Source organism: Hylobates moloch, unplaced genomic scaffold, assembly GCF_009828535.3.
Source record: "Hylobates moloch isolate HMO894 unplaced genomic scaffold, HMol_V3 SCAFFOLD_3, whole genome shotgun sequence".
Taxonomy (NCBI): Eukaryota; Metazoa; Chordata; class Mammalia; order Primates; family Hylobatidae; genus Hylobates; species Hylobates moloch.
The window spans coordinates 62,388,935-62,410,457 of NW_026652278.1; the positions used below are offsets into that span (position 1 = coordinate 62,388,935).

General features: G+C 38.6%; 1 protein-coding gene across 1 annotated transcript in view; it reads right to left on the reverse strand.

The window, feature by feature from the left end:
• CTNNA3 (catenin alpha 3) overlaps positions 1-21,523 on the reverse strand; it is a 1,859,096-nt gene that overhangs the window by 1,394,203 nt on the left and 443,370 nt on the right. Inside the window, exon 6 of the mRNA XM_032138296.2 lies at positions 2,821-3,084. Within this exon, the coding sequence (XP_031994187.1) occupies positions 2,821-3,084 (264 nt within the window). The remainder of the gene's footprint in view (positions 1-2,820; positions 3,085-21,523) is intronic.

The following is a 21,523-nucleotide window of genomic DNA, read 5'->3' on the forward strand; positions in this document are numbered from 1 at the left end:
CACATGCACACGTATGTTTATTGCGGCACTATTCACAATAGCAAAGAGTTGGAACCAACCCAAATGTCCAACAACGATAGACTGGATTAAGAAAATGTGGCACATATACACCATGGAATACTATGCAGCCATAAAAAATGATGAGTTCGTGTCCTTTGTAGGGACATGGATGAAACTGGAAAACATCATTCTCAGTAAACTATCGCAAGGACGAAAAACCAAACACCGCATGTTCTCACTCGTAGGTGGGAATTGAACAATGAGAACTCATGGACACAGGAAGGGGAACATCACACTCTGGGGACTGTTGTGGGGTGGGGGGGGGGGGGGCGGGGACAGCATTAGGAGATATACCTAATGCTAAATGACGAGCTAATGGGTGCAGGAAATCAACATGGCACATGGATACATATGTAACAAACCTGCACATTGTGCACATGTACCCTAAAACCTAAAGTATAATAATAAAAAAAAAAAATACACTTTAGAAAACAACAGGTTAATAACCTTAAAAAATAATAGTAATAATAATAATAAAATAAAAATATTTACCAGCTAGGTGCGGTGGCTCATGCCTATAATCCCAGAACTTTGGGAGGCCAAGGCAGGAGGACGGCTTGAGCCTAGGAATTCAAGCCCAGCTTGGGCAACATAGTGAGACGCTTGTCTCTACAAAAAATAAAATAAAAAATTAGCCCAAGCATGGTGACGTGTGCCTGTGGTCCCAGCTACTCAGGAGGCTGAGGTGGGAGGATAGGATCACTTGACTCTGGGAGGCAGAGGTTACAGTGAGCCGAGATCGCACCACTGCACTCCAGCCTGGGCCACAGAGGGACACTCTGTCTCAAAAAAAAAAAAAAATAGTATTTACCATCCCATTGAGACTTAGCACAGACAATGCATATGCGTGACTGAAATACAGAATAGATGAGTCTTAACAGACAAGCAGGGAATGATTCAGTACGCAGAGCATGATCAACTGAATGGAAATTTCTGGAAAGCAGGTTTGTCTGTGGTGATGAGGGATTGTGGGTAGGGCAATGAATAAAATAAAGACCCCGAGTTAGATTTTAATTTCAGCTATAGAAAAATAATGCAATATTTGGGATATATTTATATTAAAAAAATTCATTGTCTGAAATTCAAAAAAATAAAAATAAAATGCAGTCAAAACATCATTTCATGCACAAAATTATTTAAAATGTTGTATAAAATTACCTTCAGGCTATGTGTATAGGATATATATGAAATATAAATGAATTTCATGTTTACACATCAATCCCATTCCCAAGATAATTCATTAGGTATATGCAAATTCCAAAATCCAAAACATTCCAAAATCCAAACCACTTCTGGTCCCAAGCATTTCAGATAAGGGATGCTCAACCTGTATGATCCTATCTATCTACTATAACAAATTTCAACGTATCACACTCGACACTTCCCAAATACAGACTACAGATGGTCCCCGACTTGACTTAACAATGGTTCGACTTACAATTTTTTCCAGCTTTATCATGGCCTGAAAGTAATACATATTCAGTATGTATGTAGTGTGTTTCAGGCCCCTAAAAGTCATACCCTTCCCAGGGTAGTGTAACCTGCATCCAGTGACTGAAAGAAACATATAGGCCTGGCCATTTCTGCCTGACAAGGTACACTCTGGAGGGCAATGCTCTCACCAGAGCTCCCTGCTGATTGGCCTAGGCTTTGTGGGTCTAGCTGTCACTCAGACTTCTTCTTCTATCCAGTCCCGCTCCTTCCCTCTTTCCTTCCCAAATGTAACACTTTGTTTTCCAAACTCCATTCTGTGTGTGATTCTGGAGGACCCAGCCTACAACACTAGCCATGACTCCTTCCTTTCTCTCATGTCCCACATCCATTCTATCAAAATTCAGTTGACTCTACTTACAAAATTTAGCACTGATGTCCACCAACACCACTCTAGTCTAAACTAAAACATGAGGTGGTTCATGTAAAGTGTATAAATGGAACCTGGGTTACTACAATAGCCTCCAGCCTGGTTTTTCAGTTCCTCTAATTGTTCTCCTTCAGTCTAGGTTCCTTATGCAACCATCACAGTCCTTTTAAGACACAAGTTGCAGCATGTCACATCTTTGCTTAAAACCTTTCAGTGTATTCCCATTTAACTTGGAGTAAAAGCCAAAGTCCTTAAAGGCATACACAGCCGTCAATGGTTGGTTCTCTAACCTTAGCTCCTACTGCTCATTGCTTTGCTCTCTTCACCTAGACACCCTGGTTTTTATGTTGTCACTTAAACACAGGGCACATACTTTCAAGCCTTTGCTCTTCATCTGCCCGATTCCTGAACTCTTTCAAGGCTTTGGCATTATCTCACCTTCTCAATGTAACATACTATACAACTTTGTTCTCTACGATGTTTCTTGGTTTTATTTTTTGCCTATAATCACCTGCTAAAATGTAAAAATTTGTCAAGGGAAGTGATCAGATATGTCCCAAGCACATAGAACAGTAATGCCAATAAATATTTGTGGAGTGAATAAATCTTATGCTTCATAAGTAGATCTGCATAAAACAAAGTCATCATTTCGATCTAATTAACAATCCCACTTCAAATTCATTGGTTTCCTTGGCAGAGATGCACAGGAGTCAGAAGTTTGCTAACAGAGTATTTTCCTGTTAATCAATTATTTGGAAGACTCAAGAAGGTGATAGAGACTAATCTGGATTTTTTATTTTCTCATGCCCTAAACACCAACATGTGGATCTTCTTCTGTTTTATTATTATTATTACTGTATTGGGACATCAGATCACATTTTATCTTTCTTCCAACTTACCTCCAGCTCATCAAGGGCACTTCCCAGGGTTGCTGCCTGAGGTTCTGGTGGGGTTGTCATATTCTGGATCCCTTGCGAAGCATTTGAAATTACATTGAGAGCATTCTGAATTTCTTCACAAACTGTGTCCTTGCTTGCTTTGAGGGAAGCAACATCAGAATGCTCCAAACAAGCTGAACAAATTGAATGCAAGAGGGGAGAGTTCTCCTTCAGTGAGGCTCGGGCTCCTGCAATTTCATCCCTCTGATTTGGAGATTTTAAGTCCTGAGAAGGTAAATAAAAAGAGTGGTATCTTACAATGGGTTATAGGAGAAAGACTTAAATTAAAAAGCTTCATTTTTTGTAAGTATAAATGAAAAGATAATAGACATCAAGAAGTCAGCTATAAGTTATAATCAAGGGCATCTATTATTTCTACATTCTTTCAGGTTCTGTTAAAAATTCTGCAGTATAAACAATGACACAGTTAACAAGTAAAGGTCACAGTAGTGCAGATGTGTAAAGATCTATTACTATTCAGTCAAGTCCTTGTCAGTCAAATCCTTATAAGTAGCTAAAATACTCGGGCATTCACATTATTAAGTGCATTACAAGAGAGTCTGAATTACAAGGATGCTGATGACCTCATTCCATATATGTTGATAATTGCATTCAACCTTTCCATTAAAATTAAACCAGTTAAGAACACTAAATGAAACCTCCCACCATTCAGCTATTTTTCTTTTTCAGAAATACTAATAAATTAATCCTATATCATTCTTTCTTTGATATTTATTCAACAATTAGTTACCAAGCACTTAGCATATTCTAGCCCTTGTGCTAGACTCCAGTGTACAGATATGAAAAAATTCTATGAGGACCTTGTTCTTCTTTCTTTTGGGGGGAAAGGGCCTACAGACAAACAATAAACTGGATAAACAAATATACCAGATGATTTTAGGTGACAATAAACGCTATGAAGAAAACACAAAAGTGAAGTGTCATAGAGATTGACTTGAAAGGAGAAAGCTGCTTTAGGTTGAATGGTCAGAGAAGGTATTTCTTCAGAGATGACAATTTGCAGTAAATGTAAATGAACAGCATTACATCAGAGAGAAGAGAGGAAAGAGGATGCCCTAAGTGATAGGTGATCAGAACTAGCTCAAGATACAAGAAAAAAGTCTGGCAAGCCCTACCTTAACCAAGTGATGAAATTTAACATCATCAGTGATATCACATGGATATCATGTACCCCTTGATATACTGTAAAAGGAAAAGTATGCCATTTCTGTGGTATTCCCTCCAGGAACCCATAATTCCAGTCCAATCATGAGAAAAGCAACAAACAAAATGAGATTGGTGAACATCCTAAATAACACCTGGGCAGTATTCCTCAAGACCATTAATGTCATGAAAAACAGGAGATGGACTGACCAACTGTCACAGAACAGAGAAGATTGGGGAGACATAACTAAATGCAGTGTGGTACTGAGGATTAGATCCTGGAACAGAAAAAACATTCATGAAAAACTGCTGAAATCCAAATAACCATTATTAATAGTTAATAGCAATGCATCAGTATCCATTTCTTTGTAGCGGCAAATGTTGGATACAGTATTAACAATGGAGAAAACTGGAAAAAAGGTAAATGGGAACTCTCTGTACCATCTTTGCAACTTTTCTGTAAATCTAAAATTATTACCAAATAAAAGCTTAAGTTAAAAAAAACTAATTCAAGGGACATTTACAATAGTTCATTCACTTCATATACAACATTTCATATAATCTTTATAAAAATTCATGAGAAGGCCAGGCACAGTGGCTCACGCTTGTAATCCCAGTACTTTGGGAGGCCAAGGCGGGCGAATCACGAGGTCAGGAGATCGAGACCACGGTGAAACCCCGTCTCTACTAAAAATACAAAAAAATTAGCCAGGCGTGGTGGTGGGCACCTGTAGTCCCAGCTACTCGGAGAGGCTGAGGCAGGAGAATGGCGTGAACCCGGGAGGCGGAGCTTGCAGTGAGCCGAGATTGCGCCACTGCACTCCAGCCTGGGCGACAGAACGAGACTCTGTCTCAAAAAAAAATTTTTTAAATTAAAAATAAAAAAAAAACAAAACTCATGAGAGATGTGATTATTCCCATTTTAGAACTCAAAACACTAAGGTTTCAAGAGACTAAGTTTCTTAGCCAAGTGGCAGAGCTAGATGGTGGTATTTCTTATATTGTAACCCACGTCAGTATAACTTCCAAGCCCTTATCCTAGAAACTATGTGACATTATTTCCTACATAGGAAAAATTTTTTTCTTTTTTTTTTTTTTTTAACAGTCTCGCTCTATCGCCCAGGCTGTAGTACAGTGGCGCGATCTAGGCTCACTGCAAGCTCCGCCTCCCAGGTTCATGCAGTTCTCCTGCCTCAGCCTCCCGAGTAGCTGAGACTACAGGCGCCCGCCACCACACCCAGCTAATTTTTTGTATTTTTAATAGGAACGTGGTTTCACCATGCTAGCCAGGATGGTCTCAATCTTCTGACCTTGTGATCCACCCGCCTCGGCCTCCCAAAGTGGAAAAATTTTTTATTTGCTACACAGAATGAGGACTTCTATTTGTATAATATCATGTAGCTTATAAAGTGCTTCTATATAGTATCTTACTGATCATCACAATACTCTTTGATGGAATAGGCTGCTATTATTAGTCCTATTTTAACTAAACAGGTGTTTGGTGCAAGGAGATAGAAACTAGTAAAGGAACTGAGATCTAAACCTAAGTCTACTGATTGCTAACCTTATGCCTTTTTCACAAGGCTCTGCTACTCTGGGAATAATGTTGCCTGAGGTTAATAAATGGCTTGTGCTACTATAATTTTAGTTCCTTCCCTTCTGAAAATAAACGCTGTCTGCTACTTCACTCAGGCTTCAGAGAGATTAACTTCGTTACAAAATGTAGGGAGGACAGTTAGAAGTAGCTATCAACCCACTGTTCATACTCACTAATTACCCAAGAAAAGACACTCTATGGTTTTCTTGGCTTGCTACGATTTCCTCCTTGTATATGTGGTCTAGGTTTTAGTTTTAGCTCTGTCGTTAGCACTATGAGCTGGGTAACTCATCTCCTCTTTCGGTGTCTGTCTTTCTATCTGTAAAAATGGGATAATGATACTTCTGCCAACCCTCTTACAAGATTGAGTACAGAGCACATCAGAAATGGAGTATAAGTGGAAAATAGAAAAAAGGTGTAGAAAGAATATGGAATTGTTTTATTCCTTACATCTGTCAAACTTGGTGTACTGTTTTTGTACTGTGATAATCTTAGTGATTTTTGTATTTCCCACAACGTTACAGAAGCTCTACCTACAGTCATCAGTGTAACTTAGAGGATAAATAGTTTAATGTTTAGAAAGGATGCACAGCTTCTCAGATAAGTAATAATTAAAAGTATAAATATTCAGAAAGAGGTGAAGCAAATTCTCTCATATTACTGTACAATCACAACTTAATGCATAATTCCCTCTGAAGTGACCTATACATTATGCTTCTTTATTTAGAAGGACAGTGTCAAGGTTTAAGTTGTTTCTGAAAGGTGAAAAACTTGAACATTGTAGTAACTTTATACAATTGTAGTAACTTTAATGCCATGGGGACTTTGAAATGTTAAAAATACAAATGTATTTTGAATTTGGAGCCTATGCTTTGTCGTCTCTGCCCAAGGCAATTACAGATTCCATGAGCCCAAACGGCAAGTCCTTGACGCCTGCGAAAAAGGACTGGATCAGTGAATGTAACAAACATAACATTATAGCAGTAGACGGGGGAAAGGGGCAGGTTGCAGAGTTTATGTAAGGAAAATTGACAAGGCATGACCATTTCTCCCAAAAGACATCAAGCATGATAAACTTAATATAGTAAATAGGCACACAGATAAAAGAGAAATTAATGACTGTCACCTCCTAAACATATGTTGTGGTAGTGGTGTTTGTGGTTGTTTTATTTTAACTGATGATACCACAGGTTCAAAGGTTCATAGGTGGTCCATTTACCCTAAAATTTTACATCAGGTCAAAATAGGAATTAAATAATAAAGTTAATCAGGGATTTCTTTGGATGGAGAAGTATAAAGAATTCAGCTCCTCAAGGATTGATACTTATTTATAATCTTTTTAAAAATGCTCCAGAAGAAAGCTCACAGGAGATTTCCAAGTTAAGAAGACATTAAATGTTTCCAGCTGACGAAGAAACACACAGATGGGATTTTAAAAGACCTTACAAGTCTGTGCAAGTGGGTAGAGAAGTAACATATGAGTTTTAACCCTGGCAAGAGAACAAAATATATTTAGGAATATTATTTTAAAAAATACAAGTGGAGGGCTTTAAGCTATCAGTTAATTAATTCAACCATTCCTTCAACCTGTACTATGTTGAGCCTCTCCTATGCTGAGCCTCGACTTTGCATCAAGGCAGTGTGCTAAATGTTGGAAATGCAAAGATAAAGATCACGAGGGGAGACAAACACATTTACATAGGAACTAAAATAGAGTTACCCACAGCATAGAGGACAGTCTCTCAGTTTGAAGGGATTAAATAAAATTTCTCAGAGAACGTGAATCCTTTTTCCAGCTTTATTGAGGTATAATTAACAAATAAAAATTATGTATATACAAGGTGTAAATATGATGCTTTCATATACATATACATTGTGTAACGATTACTACAATCATATTAATCAATATATCCATCACCACACAGTTACCCTTTGCGTTTGTGTGTATGTGCTGTGAGAACATGTAAGATCTACTCTCTTAGCAAATTTCAAGTAAGCAATACAATATTATTAACTATCTTCACCATGCTGTGGGTTAGGTCCCTAGAACGTTCTCATCTTATAATTGAAAGTTTATACCCTTTGACCAACATGTCCCCATTTCCCCCACATGCCAACCCCTGGCAACTATGGTAAAACTGCTTCTAAGAGTTTGACTTGTTTAGATTCCACATATAAATACGATCATACAATATTTATCTTTCTGTGTCTGGCTTATTTGACTTAGCATAATGTCCTTCAGGTTCATAAGTGGTGGGATTTCAGAGAAGGTGAATCTTAAACAGTGAGTAGAAGTTATCCCTATGAGGGAGGACCCACAGACCCTTTGAAGGAAGAGGACTGCTCCTGCAAAATCTGGGAGACACCTCAAATACTGCGAGTGCCCCAAATGCGGAAGTGGGAAAGGGAGAGCCTCCTCTCCTGAAAACACACCCCCACTGGGGCAAATGAAGGTCTGTTTGCAGGAGAAGTTTCCGACCTTACCTGGAGCTGAGTCAATTTAAAGAGCCAAGCAAAAAATATATACATATAGAGAGAGGAAGCAGCAGAAAGTCCCTGGGCACTGGGTCCCCAAGCAGGCCATTCCTGCCTGACACCACAGGGATCCACTGGGAGCAGCCAGAGAAGCAGGGGTGGGGGGAGGGGGAAGCACCACAGGGAGAAGGAAAATTCCAGCTGAACTTTGTAACAATTTGGACAGGGTGAGAAGCCTCATGGCCAGAACTTGAGGAAGGGTGTGAATCCAGTAAGCAGACTCCACAGCAGGGGGGAGGGGGGGAAGAACCAGGCCGTTTTCATTGGAAGGTGGCAGGCAGGTAGCCTAGGGCAAGTTCTCAAGCCCGGCTTGCCCACCACCTGGAAACAGACTCGGGGCTGTTTGGGGGCACGGTGGCAGTGAGACCAGTCCTTTGGTTTGTGTGGGAGCTGGGTGAGGCCTGTGACTGCCGGCTTTCCGCCACTTCCCTGACAACCTGGATGACTCAGGAGAGGCTCTTGGGTGCACAACTCCATTGACCTGGGAACCTCACTCCCATCCCCTACAGCAGCCACAGCAAGACCCACCCAAGGACAGTCTGAGCTCAGACGTGCCTAGCCCTGTCCCTACTTGATGGTTCTTCCCTACCCACCCTGGTAGCTGAAGACAAAGAGCACATAATCTTGGTAGTTCTAGGACCCTGCACACTGCCAGTTCCTCTCCATACTACCATAGCTGATGCTCTCTGCAAAACGCCATCTCCTGGCAGGAAGCCAACCAGCATAAAAATAGAGCATTAAACCACCAAAGCTAAGAACCTTCACGGAGTCCACTGCACCCCGCTGCCACCTCTGCCAGAACAGGAACTGGTATCCACAGCTGAGAGATCCATATATGGTTCACATCACAGGACTCTGTGCAGATAACCCCCAGTAGCAGCCCGGAGCAGGGTAGACTTGCTGGGTGGCTAGACCCAGAAGAGAGACAACAGTCATTGCAGTTCAGCTCACAGGAAGCCATATCCATAGGAAAAGTGGGAGAGTACTACATCAAGGGAACACCCCATGGGACAAAAGAATCTGAAAAACAGCCTTCAGCCCTAGACCTTCCCTCTGACAGAGCCTACACAAATAAGAAGTAACCAGAAGAAAAAATCTGGTAATATGACAAAACAAGGCTCTTTAGCATCCCCAAAAAGCACACTAGCTCACCAGCAATGGATCCAAACCAAGAAGAAATCCCTGATTTACCTGAAAAAGAATTCAGGAGGTTAGTTATTAAGCTAATCAGGGAGGGACCAGAGAAAGGTGAAACCTAATGCAAGGAAATCCAAAAAACAATACAAGAAGTGAAGGGAGAAATATTCAAGGAAATAGATAGCTTAAAGAAAAAACAACCACAAATTCAGGAAACATTGGACACACTTTAGTAATGCAAAAAGCTCTGGAAAGTCTCAGGAATAGAATTGAACAAGTAGAAGAAAGAAATCCAGAGCTCAGAGACGGGTCTTCAAATTAACCCAATCCAACAAAGACAAAGAAAAGAGTAAGAAAATATGAACAAAGCCTCCAAGAAGTCTGTGATTATGTTAAACGACCAAACTAAGAATAATTGATGTTCCTGAGGAAGGGGAGAATCCTAAAAGCTTGGAAAACATATTTGGGGGAATAATCAAGGAAAACTTCCCCGGCCTCACTAGAGACCTAGACATCCAATTACAAGAAGCACAAAGAACACCTGGGAAATTCAGCCTGAAAAGATCATCTCCTAGACACATTGTCATCAGGTTATCCAAAGTTAAGATGAAGGAAAGAATCTTAAGAGCTGTGAGACAGAAGCACCAGGTAACCTACAAAGGGAAACCTATCATATTAACAGCAGATTTCTCACCAGAAACTCTACAAGCAAGAAGCAATTGGGGCCCTATCTTCAGCCTTGTCAAACAAAACAATTATTAGCCAAGAATTTTGTATCCAGCGAAACTAAGCATCGTATATGAAGGAAAGATACAGTCTTTTTCAGACAAACAAATGCTAAGAGAAGTTGTCATTACCAAGCCACCACTACAAGAACTGCTAAAAGAAGCTCTAAATCTTGAAACAAATCCTAGAAACACATCAAAACAGAACCTCTTTAAAGCAGAAATCACACTTATATAAAACAAAAATACAAGTTAAAAAGCAAAAATAAAAACCAAAGTACATAGACAACAAATAGCATGATGAATGCAATGGTACCTCACATCTCAATACTAACACTGAATACAAATGGCTTAAATGCACCACTTAAAATATATAGAACCACAGAATGCATAAGAACTCACCAACCATCTGCTGCCTTCAGAAGACTCACCTAACATGTAAAGACTCACGTAAACTTAAAGGAGTGGAAAAAGGTATTTCATGCAAATGGACACCAAAAGCAAGCAAAGGTAGCTATTTTTTTTTTTTTTTTTTTTTTTGAGATGGAGTTTCACTCTTGTTGCCCAGGCTGGAGTGCAATGGTGCAATCTCAGCTCACCACAACCTCTGCCTCCTGGGTTCAAGCGATTCTCCTGCCTCAGCCTCCCGAGTAGCTAGGATTACAGGCCTGCACCACCATGCCCGGCTAATTTTATATTTTTAGTAGAGAGGGGGTTTCTCCATGTTGGTCAGGTTGGTCTCAAACTCCCAACCTCAGGTGATCCGCCTGCCTTGGCCTCCCAAAGTGCTAGGATTAAAGGCCTGAGCCACCGCACCTGGCCAAAGGGGTAGCTATTCTTATATCAGACAAAACAAACTTAAAGCAACAGCAGCTAAAAGAGACAAAGAGGGACATTATATAATGGTAAAAGGCCTTGCCAACAGGACAATATCACAATCCTAAACATATATGCAACACTGGAGCTCCCAAATTTATAAAACAATTACTAATAGACATAAGCAATGAGATAGACAGCAACACAATAATAGTGGGGGACTTCAATACTCTACTGACAGCACTAGACAAGTCATCAAGACAAAAAGTCAACAAAGGAACAATTGATTTAAATTATACCTTGGAACAAATGAACTTAACAGATATATACAGAACATTTCATCCAACAACCTTAAAGTACACATTTTATTCAACAGCACATGGAACTTTCTCCAAGATAGACTATATGATAGGCCATAAAATGAGACTCAATAAATTTAAGAAAATTGAAATTATATCGAGCACTCTCTCAGACCACAGTGGGAAAAAACTGGTAATCAACTCCAAAAGGAACCTTCAAAACCACGCAAATACATGGAAATTAAATAACGTGCTCCTGAATGAGCATTAGGTCAAAAATGAAATCAAGATGGACATTTAAAACTTCTTTGAACTGAACAAAAATCTCTGGGATACAGCAAAGGTGTTGCTAAGAGGAAAGTTCATAGCCCTAAACGCCTACATCAAAAAGACTGAAATAGCACAAACTGACACTCTACGGCCACACCTCAAGGAACTAGAGAAACAAGAACAAACCAAACCCAAACCCAGCAGAAGAAAGGAAATAACCAAGATCAGAGCAGAACTAAATGAAATTGAAACAAAATGAAAACAGAAGATAAATGAAACAAAAAGTTGGGTTTTTTGAAAAGATAAATAAAATTGATTAGCAAGACTAACCAAGAAAAGAAGAGCGAAAATCCAAATAACCTCATTAAGAAACAGGAGATAGGCCAGGCACGGTGGCTCATGCCTGTAATCCCAGCACTTTGGGAGGCTGAGGTGGGCAGATTACAAGGTCAGGAGTTTGAGACCAGCTTGGCCAACATGGTGAAACCCCATCTCTACTAAAAATACACAAATTAGCAGGGTGTGGTGGCAGGCACCTGTAATCCCAGCTACTCGGGAGGCTGAGGCAGGAGAATCGCTTGAAACCGGAAGGCGGAGGTTGCAGTGGGCTGAGATAGCGCCACTGCACTCCAGCCTGGGCAACAAGAGTGAAACTCCATCTCAAAAAAAAAAAAAAGAAAGAAACAGGAGATATTATAACTGACACCACTGAAATACAAAAGATCATTCAAGGCTACTGTGAACACCTTTATGCAGATAAACTAGAAACCTAGAAGAGATGGATAAATTCCTGGAAAAATACAACCCTCCTAGCTTAAATCAGTAAGCATTAGACACCCTGAACAGACCAATAACAAGCAGTGAGATTGAAATAGTAATTAATAAATTACCAACAAAAAAATCCAGGACCAGATGGACTCACAGCAGAATTATTCCAGACATTCAAAGAATTGGTACCAATCCTTTTAACACTATTCCACAAGATAGAGAAAGAAGGAACCCTCCCTAATTCATTCTATGAAGCCAGCATTGTCCTAACACCAGAACCAGGAAAGGACATAAACAAAAAAGAAAATTATGGACCGATATCCCTGATGAACATAGATGCAAAAATCCTTAACAAAATACTAGCTAACTAAAACCAAAAACATATCAAAAAGATAATTCACCATGCTCAAGTGGGTTTCATACCAGGGATGCAGGGATGGTTTAACATATGCAAGTCAATAAATGTGATAAACCACATAAACAGAATTAAAAACAAAAATCACATGATCATCTTAATAGATGCAGAAAAAGCATTTGACAAAATCCAGGATCCATTTATAATTAAAATTGTCAGGAAAATCACCATACAAGGGACATACCTCAATGGAATAAAAGCCATCTATAACAAACCCACAGCCAACATTATACTGAATGGGAAAAAGTTGAAAGCATTCCCTCTGAGAACTGGAACAAGACAAGGATGCCCACTCTCACCACTCCTCTGCAACATAGTACTGAAAGTCCTAGCCAGAGCAATCAGACAAGAGAAAGAAATAAAGGGCATCCAAATTGGTAGAGAGGAAGTCAAGCTGTCACTATTTACGGATGATATGATCGTTTACCTTGAAAACCCTAAATATTCCTCCAGAAACCTCCTAGAATGATGCAAGAATTCAGCAACGTTTCCAGATACAAGATTAATGTACACAAATCAGTAGCTCTTCTATACACCAACAGTGACCAAGTGGAGAATCAAATCAAGAACTCAACCCCTTTTACATTAGCTGCAAAAAATAAAATAAAATAAACTACCTAACAAAGGAGTCGAAAGACCTCTACAAGGAAAACTACAAAACACTGCTGAAAGAAATCACAGACAAAACAAATGGAAACACATCCCATGCTCATGGATGGGTAGAATCAATATTGTGAAAATAACCATACCGCCAAAAGCAATCTACAAATTTAATGCAATCCCCATCAAAATACCACCATCATTCTTCACGGGATTAGAAAAACCAATTCTAAAACTCATATGGAACCAAAAAAGAGCCTGCATAGCCAAAGCAAGACTAAGCAAAAAGAACAAATCTGGAGGCATCACACCACCTGATCTCAAACTATACCATAAGGCCATAGACATGAAAGCAGTGTGGTACTGGTATAAAATTAGGCACACAGACCAGTGGAACAGAATAGAGAACCCAGAAATAAACCCAAATACTTACAGCCAACTGATCTTTGACAAAGCAAACAAAAACACAAAGTGAGGAAAGGACACCCTTTTCAACAAATGGTGCTGGGATAACTGACTTAGTCACATGTAGGAGAATGAAACTGAATCCTCATCTCTTACCTTATACAAAAATCAACTCAAGATGGATTAAGGACTTAAATCTAAGACCTGAAATTATAAAAATTCTAGAAGACAACATTGGCTTGGGCAAGGATTTCGTCACCAAGAACCCAAATGCAAATGCAAAGATAAATAGTTGGGACTTAATTACACTAAAGAGCTTTTGCATGGCAAAAGGAACAGTGAGCAGAATAAACAGGCAACCCACAGAATGGGAGAAAATCTTCACAATCTGTAATCTAACAAAGGACTAATATCCAGAATCTACAACGAACTCAAACAAATCAATAAAAAAAAAAACAATTCCATCAAAAAGTGGGCTAAGGACATGAATAGACAATTCTCAAAGGAAGATATACAAATGGTCGACAAACATGAAAAAATGCACAACATCACTAATGATCAGGGAAATGCAAATCAAAACCACAAGGCAATACCACCTTACTCCTGCAAAAATGGACATAATCAAAAAATTAAAAAAACTGTAGATGTTGGCATGGATGCAGTGATCAGGGAACATTTCTACACCGCTGGTGGGAATGTAAACTAGTGCAGCCACTACGAAAAGCAGTGTGGAGATTCCTGAAAGAACTAAAGGTAGAACTACCATTTGATCCAGCAATCCCACTACTAGGTATCTACCCCAGAAGAAGAGAAGCCATTACATGAAAAAGATACTTACACACATATGTTTACAGCAGGACAATTCACAATTGGAAAATTGTGGAACCAACCCAAATGCCCATCAATCAATGAGTGGATAAAGAAACTGTGGTATGTATACATACACAATGGAATACTACTCAGCCATAAAAAGGAAAGAATTAATAGCATTTGCAGCGACCTGGATGAGGTTGGACACTATTATTCTAAGTGAAGTAACTCAGGAATGGAAAACCAAACATCATATGTTCTCACTGATATGTGGGAGCTAAGCTGTGAGGACACAAAGGCACAAGAAGGATACAATGGACTTTGGGGACTTGGGGTGGGGAGGTGTGGAATTGGGGGAAGGGATGAAACACTATAAATATGGCACAGTGTATACTGCTCAGATGATGGGTGCACCGAAATTTCACAAGTCACCACCAAAGAACTTACTCATGTAACCAAATACCACCTGTTCCCCAATAACTTATGGAAATATTTTTTAAAAAATTAAAATTAAAAAATTCAAACATTGCCTAAGTATAAGAGAAAAAAAAAGACGTTATCCCTATGAGCAATGCAGAACAAAACAGCATGTGGAAAGGCCTGAAGCATGAAAAGGTGAGGAACTTGCGGGTCACTGCAGGTGATATGACAAATACAGGAAACCTAAGCATGAATGGTGATGAATCCAGCAGAAAAGGTAGGCAAGAGACATTTCACGTGCTCTGCTAAAGAACTCTGAAAGCAACAAGCTCAGATGTGTATTTACAAAGATTGCTCTGGCAATGGGTTTTTGAGTGGATTAGAGAGAATGAAATTGCAGTCAGGGAGACCAGGCAATAATCCAGGTCTGGGAAAGAGACAATAAGTGCCTGAACACTATTGTTAGGCTATAGTGGGATAGATCCAGGAAATTTTTAGGAGGTACAAGTGGTAGGATTTTGGTATATCTAGATGGGAGTGGGTAAGAGAAGGTATTTGAAAGCATCTAGAGAATTGTTTCAGCAATTGTGTAAGTGGTGACGCATTCACCACAATGAGAATACAGAGAGAAGAATGTGCTTGGAAGAAAAAGGTGAAGTACATTTTGTCATCTGCCAAATGTAACATATCAGCACAAGATCCAAATGAAAATACAATACACATGAATCTAGAATTCAGAAGAGAGTCTGGGCCAGAAATAGAGATATGTGAACCACCAGCTCACGGTTGGAAGCTAAAGCCATGTGTGTGAAGGCTACAGGACCTGTACCCAGGGTGAATATTATAATGAGAAGAATCTAGGAGTCATCGTAAATTGTTCCTTGAGTATATCAACCCAGTAATTGTATGTGCTAGCCCAAAAGGCCAAATATATATTTATATTAGCAAGAAGGGTACCAGCAAATACTAAACTCAAAAAATATTTTTCAATTAAAAATATGTTTAAATAGGCCAGAAAACATATGCAGACTACAGAGTTAGAATCTAAACTACTGAGGGTAATCATGGTCATCATACCTTAAGATAACAAAAGATTTTTCTTTAAAAGCAATTTTGAACAGAATGACTTCTGTTTCTGGAAAGCTTAAAAATATGAGGTCTGTTCACCTTGAAAAGGGGAAATTTATATTGGAAAGTGCATGATAAAAACATCTGTAAATCATGAATGAACTTGATAACTTGTTAATGGGCTTCTTTACTTAAATCTGGAGATACTAGGTCATAGAAGTAGCTTTTTAGATTTGAGTAAAATAAATTATATCTGTTCATACTTCTGTCTCCACTACTTCATTATACTTCTCTTGAATGCAAGTACTATGGCTTACTTATTTTACATCTCATTATCTAGTAGTATATAGCATATATTAAGAGTTTAACACATTTTTGTTAAGGAAACAGACAAATGAATAAGAATTAAGCCAGAGGAAGTTAATATGCTCAAAAGGAGATAGAAACTCCAGATATGATTACTCCAAGAAATAAAACATGTGGAAAATATACTTCAATCCAGAGAGTTTGAATAAATTTATGCGTGGCAATGTCACAGAAAGCTGAAGAGCAAAATTAAACTGTACCTATCTTCACATTAAATGTTAGTGAAGCCATTGGCACAACTACTTTGGAAAACTATTTGATAGTATTTACTGAAGCTGAGTATATGCATGCCCTGTTACTCAGCTATTTCATTCCTAGAAGAGGATACACACATATGGAAATATGTTCTTATGTCCATCTAAAGACACAGGCAAAAATGTTCCATACCAGCACTGTCTATAACAGTCCCGACCTGGACACAACCCAGAGTAATGAAAAAGAAAAAAGACAGCTACATACGACAATGTAAAAAAGCAAGACATAAAAGAGTATGTATTGTTTAATTCCATGTATGTGAAGTTCATACTCAGGCAAAAGTAACATATCATTTTAAAAATCAAAATAGTGGTTATTCTTGAGGGGGTGATTAGAGACTAAACAGGGAGGAGGAATCTTTCAGTTTCTGGTAATTTTCTATTTATTGTCCTGGGTGCTAGTTACACCGATGTGTTTAGTTTGGAAAAATTCATTGAACTGTTTATTTTGCACTATGCATTTTTCTGAATGTATGTTATACTTTCATAAAAAAAGCTGCACATAAAATCAAGGAAACGAAAAACAAAAAGTTAAGCCAATATCCACAGTGTGAGCCTTCTTTTGGCAAAGGACACTGGTATAAACTAGCTATGGACTGGCTATGGTGTCATATTACCCATGTCATTAAGGGAAGAATGAGAAAATTAGATATTCTGTCCATCTCCAAGAATCCTGTATCCACTTTGAGGGCTCATATTTTTAAAAAAGAAAAAAAGTCTGAAATATAAAAATAAGAAGAGAAAGCTCCTGTAGCCTGACCATCAGAAAAAGCAAACCTAAGAGGCTTTCACAGCAATTGATTCCATGAACCGTTGGACAAACCCGCATTTCTGAGAATCAAAGAAAACTTCCTTACGAAGCTACATTCCTGCCCACATGGAATAGCTCAGCATATACTCTGCTCAACAAAGCAGAACTACATGCAAATTACTGAGTTTCTCTTCCAGGTGTTTAAATGAGGTTTCTGAAGCTGACAAAACCACTCTGGTAATGGAAGGAAAGGGAGCTTATAAAAAGAGGTTTTGTTTTTTTGAGATTAAGATGTGCAGCAGAAAAGCCCATGTATACTTTGCTATTTGGATTCCATTATGGGTTGGCTTCTGTCTCCTGTCTTCTCTCTGCCAAGATGCTGCATATCAATTGCTTCACTGGTCATTGGGCAGCTTCATGTTCTATCAGGAAACAAAATAACACAAACACCTGCTAATTTAATGTTTTTGGCCAACCTAAATTAGGAAATGGAAACTTAGTCTTAACTGAACTGAAGGATATAAGATGGTGAAACAACAGTAGGCTTCAGGTAAAAGAAAGTTTTGAGAAGAAAAATTAAAATTAAAAAAATGCAAGATTTTACAATAAAAGCATCATTAAGGAGCAGAGAGAGGCCTTTACTACTTTTCTATCCTTATTTCCCATGTGTCATTTCATAGAAATAGGACAAATTCAATAAAAGAGAAAATAAAAGAATTCTTCAAATTCAAATAGGAAACTAAGAAACCATAACATAATAGTATTAAGATATCTCCCAAGGTGTGCATTCTGGGCCATTAATGCATACCTTGGGTAACTGAAATACACCAAGGTGAATATTAATAACTCCAAAGAAACCTCTGAGGAAAACATTATCACTTAATTCTAATGCAGACTACTATGTCAGTCAAGAAAATGTAGGGGTGTGTGTGTGTGCCCGTGTATGTGTGTGTGTGTGTGTGTGTGTGTGTGTGAAGTTCAAAAATGCACTATGTTCATTTCCTATTCATCTGAAGCAAATACAATATGTATTACATTTGTCTATTGTTTGCCTAGAATTTATATCTCAAAATAAATGGTATCTGAAGCCATCTGCCACATGATTAAAAAGTAAAAGGAATAAACAGAAAAACAGAAAAGTTATGGGCTATTTTAGCAAAATTCAGTGGCTGTACTTAATGCATCCTTTCCATTGGTGCATATGTTTCATCATTTAATCTATCAAGAAGAGTCAAATATCCATAGGTCAGGGCCAGGGGTGATGGCTCACGCCTACAATCCCAGCACTTTGGGAGGCCAAGGCAGGTGGATCACCTGAGGTCAGGAGTTCAAGACCAGCCTGGCCAACATGGTGAAACCCCATCTCTACTAAAAAAATACAAAAATTAGCTGGGCATGGTGGTGTGCACCCGTAATCCCAGCTACTCGGGAGGCTGAGGCATAAGAATCACTTGCACCTTGGAGACAGAGGTTGTGGTGAGCCAAGATCACACCACTGCCCTCTAGCCTGGGTGACAGAGTGAGACTCTGTTTCAAAAAAAAAAAAAAATCCATAGGTCAGAAAATTTTCCCTCTAAAGCATAATTAACAATTATAAAAGTAAAGTCAAATTTTTTAATTTAGTCAAAAATGAATAAATACTGTTATCCTTACAATTCCTTCCTATTTAAGCTTTCTTGTGAGAAACAGACCACTTGTTTCCTGAACATTATGGTGCATCTCAAAGAGCAAATAGAATCACTTAGATCAAATAGGGTCCAAGCCCAGGGATGTTGACCCAACTTTCTAGTTAATAACTCACTACATTTGTGTAGTGATTTATTCTGTTCAACATATTTCCAGCCATTCTTCCACAAGGAGTTCTATGAGAAATCATAAAAAGTGGTATCACTTGTTGTCAAAAGAAGAAATGGACATTTGTCAAAAGGCACACGCAAATTAATAAAAAGTGGTGATGGTGATTTTTTTCAGAAAGCCAACATTTACCAAGCAGCTATGATGCTTCCTATATTCAAGTACACTTTAATCACTTTCTCATTTAATGGCCCCACTAGGAATAGGATCAAAGACTGGCTCCTGTCTCAACAGTCCTTCTACTCAACACTATTTCTATTTGTTGTCAGTAGCTCCCACATCTGCTCCTAAAGCCTGTCAAAAAACTTTCCTTTAACTCTGCCCATCTGCGGTGACCCAACAGAGAATATATATTTCAGGCATATCTTCCTGACAAAGAATTGTCGTAAATAATACAACTAAGATTAGAAACATTTTCTTTAATTCAGTTTTAGAACAAGGCTGATATAAAAACCTCAGGTCAAAACTACAAGATTAAAAATTAAAGTGTGGTCCATAAGTCATTTAGAATGCTCAAAAATATAAGTCAGATATGTGGAGAAAGAAAGAAACTAATAAGTATCATCTTGAGTATTTCAATCTAACTTTGATAAAGGAAATATTCTAAATATGGCATATTTGTAGATTAATGGTTGATTTTTCCAGATGAAAAAGTGTTTTGGTTTTTAGTTTAATTCAGATAGCTTGAAATGCCTGCTATAAGGTGTGACTTTAAAGCTAAGACTACAAACTCAAATGTTTAAGCAGGAAGCGTGAATAGGACAGATGAAAGTAAACAGGGAGTGGTGAGGCCTTGGCACACTTTACTGTATCTGCCCTGATTTAAACACATTCAGATCCAATTGGCCAAACCAAAAGAATCCCTGAATCTAATGTGCTAGCACAGATGTTTCTGTGAGCCTTATTAATGCAGTCTCCATGCTGTGCATTCATGCAATATATGTGGCTGACCTTGGAAGACCTCGGAAATATAGGAAATGCATGTCCCTGGGCCTGATGAGCCTACAATAAGCCAAAAGGACTGAATGAGGAGCAACTCCAAGGCAGGAAGTCTGCCTCATTTTAATGGAAATAGCATAAGCTTTGAGGTTAGAATCCCAATGCAAAAACACTCCAATAGCAGGAGATTTCAGGTAGAATAATTAACCTTACTTCAGCTACAAAATGTGAACAATTCCTACCTTTTAGAGTATTAATGAAGTTAAATGATTTAATGCCAAAGACTTTTCCAGCATTTTCTTATTTGATGTCTCTCTATGCAACAAACTATTAGCCATATTCCCTCTTTACAATATTTCCCCCATTTTCTTAGATGACAGCAACCTAAATTTAAACTGAGAGGTGTTTACCTCTCTTCTAAGTTCCAGCTGCGTATCTCAAGTTGAGTCACAAACATGTACGAAGTTGAGCCCATTGTGTTTCCTACACTCCCACTCCCCATATGTTTCTCTCCAGCATTCCATCTGCATGGCCCTAATATTCAGCTGATCGAAAAGAAACGTGAGGAATACCCGTGACTTTTCCAACCCCCCAACCCCCACCATTAGGTAAGGTCTATTGTTACACTCATTAACTATTTCTCCAATATACATCCTTGCTCTGTTCCTCACTAGTAGCACTAGTCTAGAGGAGAAATAATTAGGGATAAAATTAAGGAAGTGCTTGTGAACACAAGGCAGATGAGAGACTACAGAAATAGTTAGTAAGACAGAACTTTTTGACCAATCTTTTCTCTGTCATACCATCAGAGGAAACTCTTTAAAACTTAAATCTGGTCATCACTCCTCCAATTTAAAATTTTCTAGTGATGGTTAATCCACAAATAAGAAAACTCATATTTTTTGTTATAGACAAGCATGCTTCTCTGGCTTCTCTCTCTAGTCTTACTTCCTACTACTCCTGTCATGGTCACTCTTTTCTCCAGACACATAGAATCCATGAGGTTCCACTGGTGCCTTTGCACAAGCTATGTTCCAGTCTCCCCTGCACCCTCTAGGAAATGACTATTCATCTTTTAAGTCATCGTGGATTCTTACATTCTATCACACACAGACTTCACTCATGTGCCCCCTTTATACGGCACTAGTCTAGCAGATATTTTAAACTATTACCCTTTGCTGTAACTATTTGTTGACACGTCTGTGTCTCTTACCAAATAATGAGTTCCTCCTGAGGCCAAAATGATGTCTTCATTCCTCCATCCACTAGGCCTTGCATAGGAACTAGCTGAGAGTAACCAATGAATTAATAACACCTCTCACCACTTTAAAGTAATGAGAAAACCTTGAGGATCACTGCCATAAAATAATTTACTTTTCCATGAAATAAAAATTTCAATTTTGTAAAAGGAAATCACAACTGCAAAAAAGTTCAGGTATGCTCCGTCTAGAATGGAAATGTTTTTTAATCG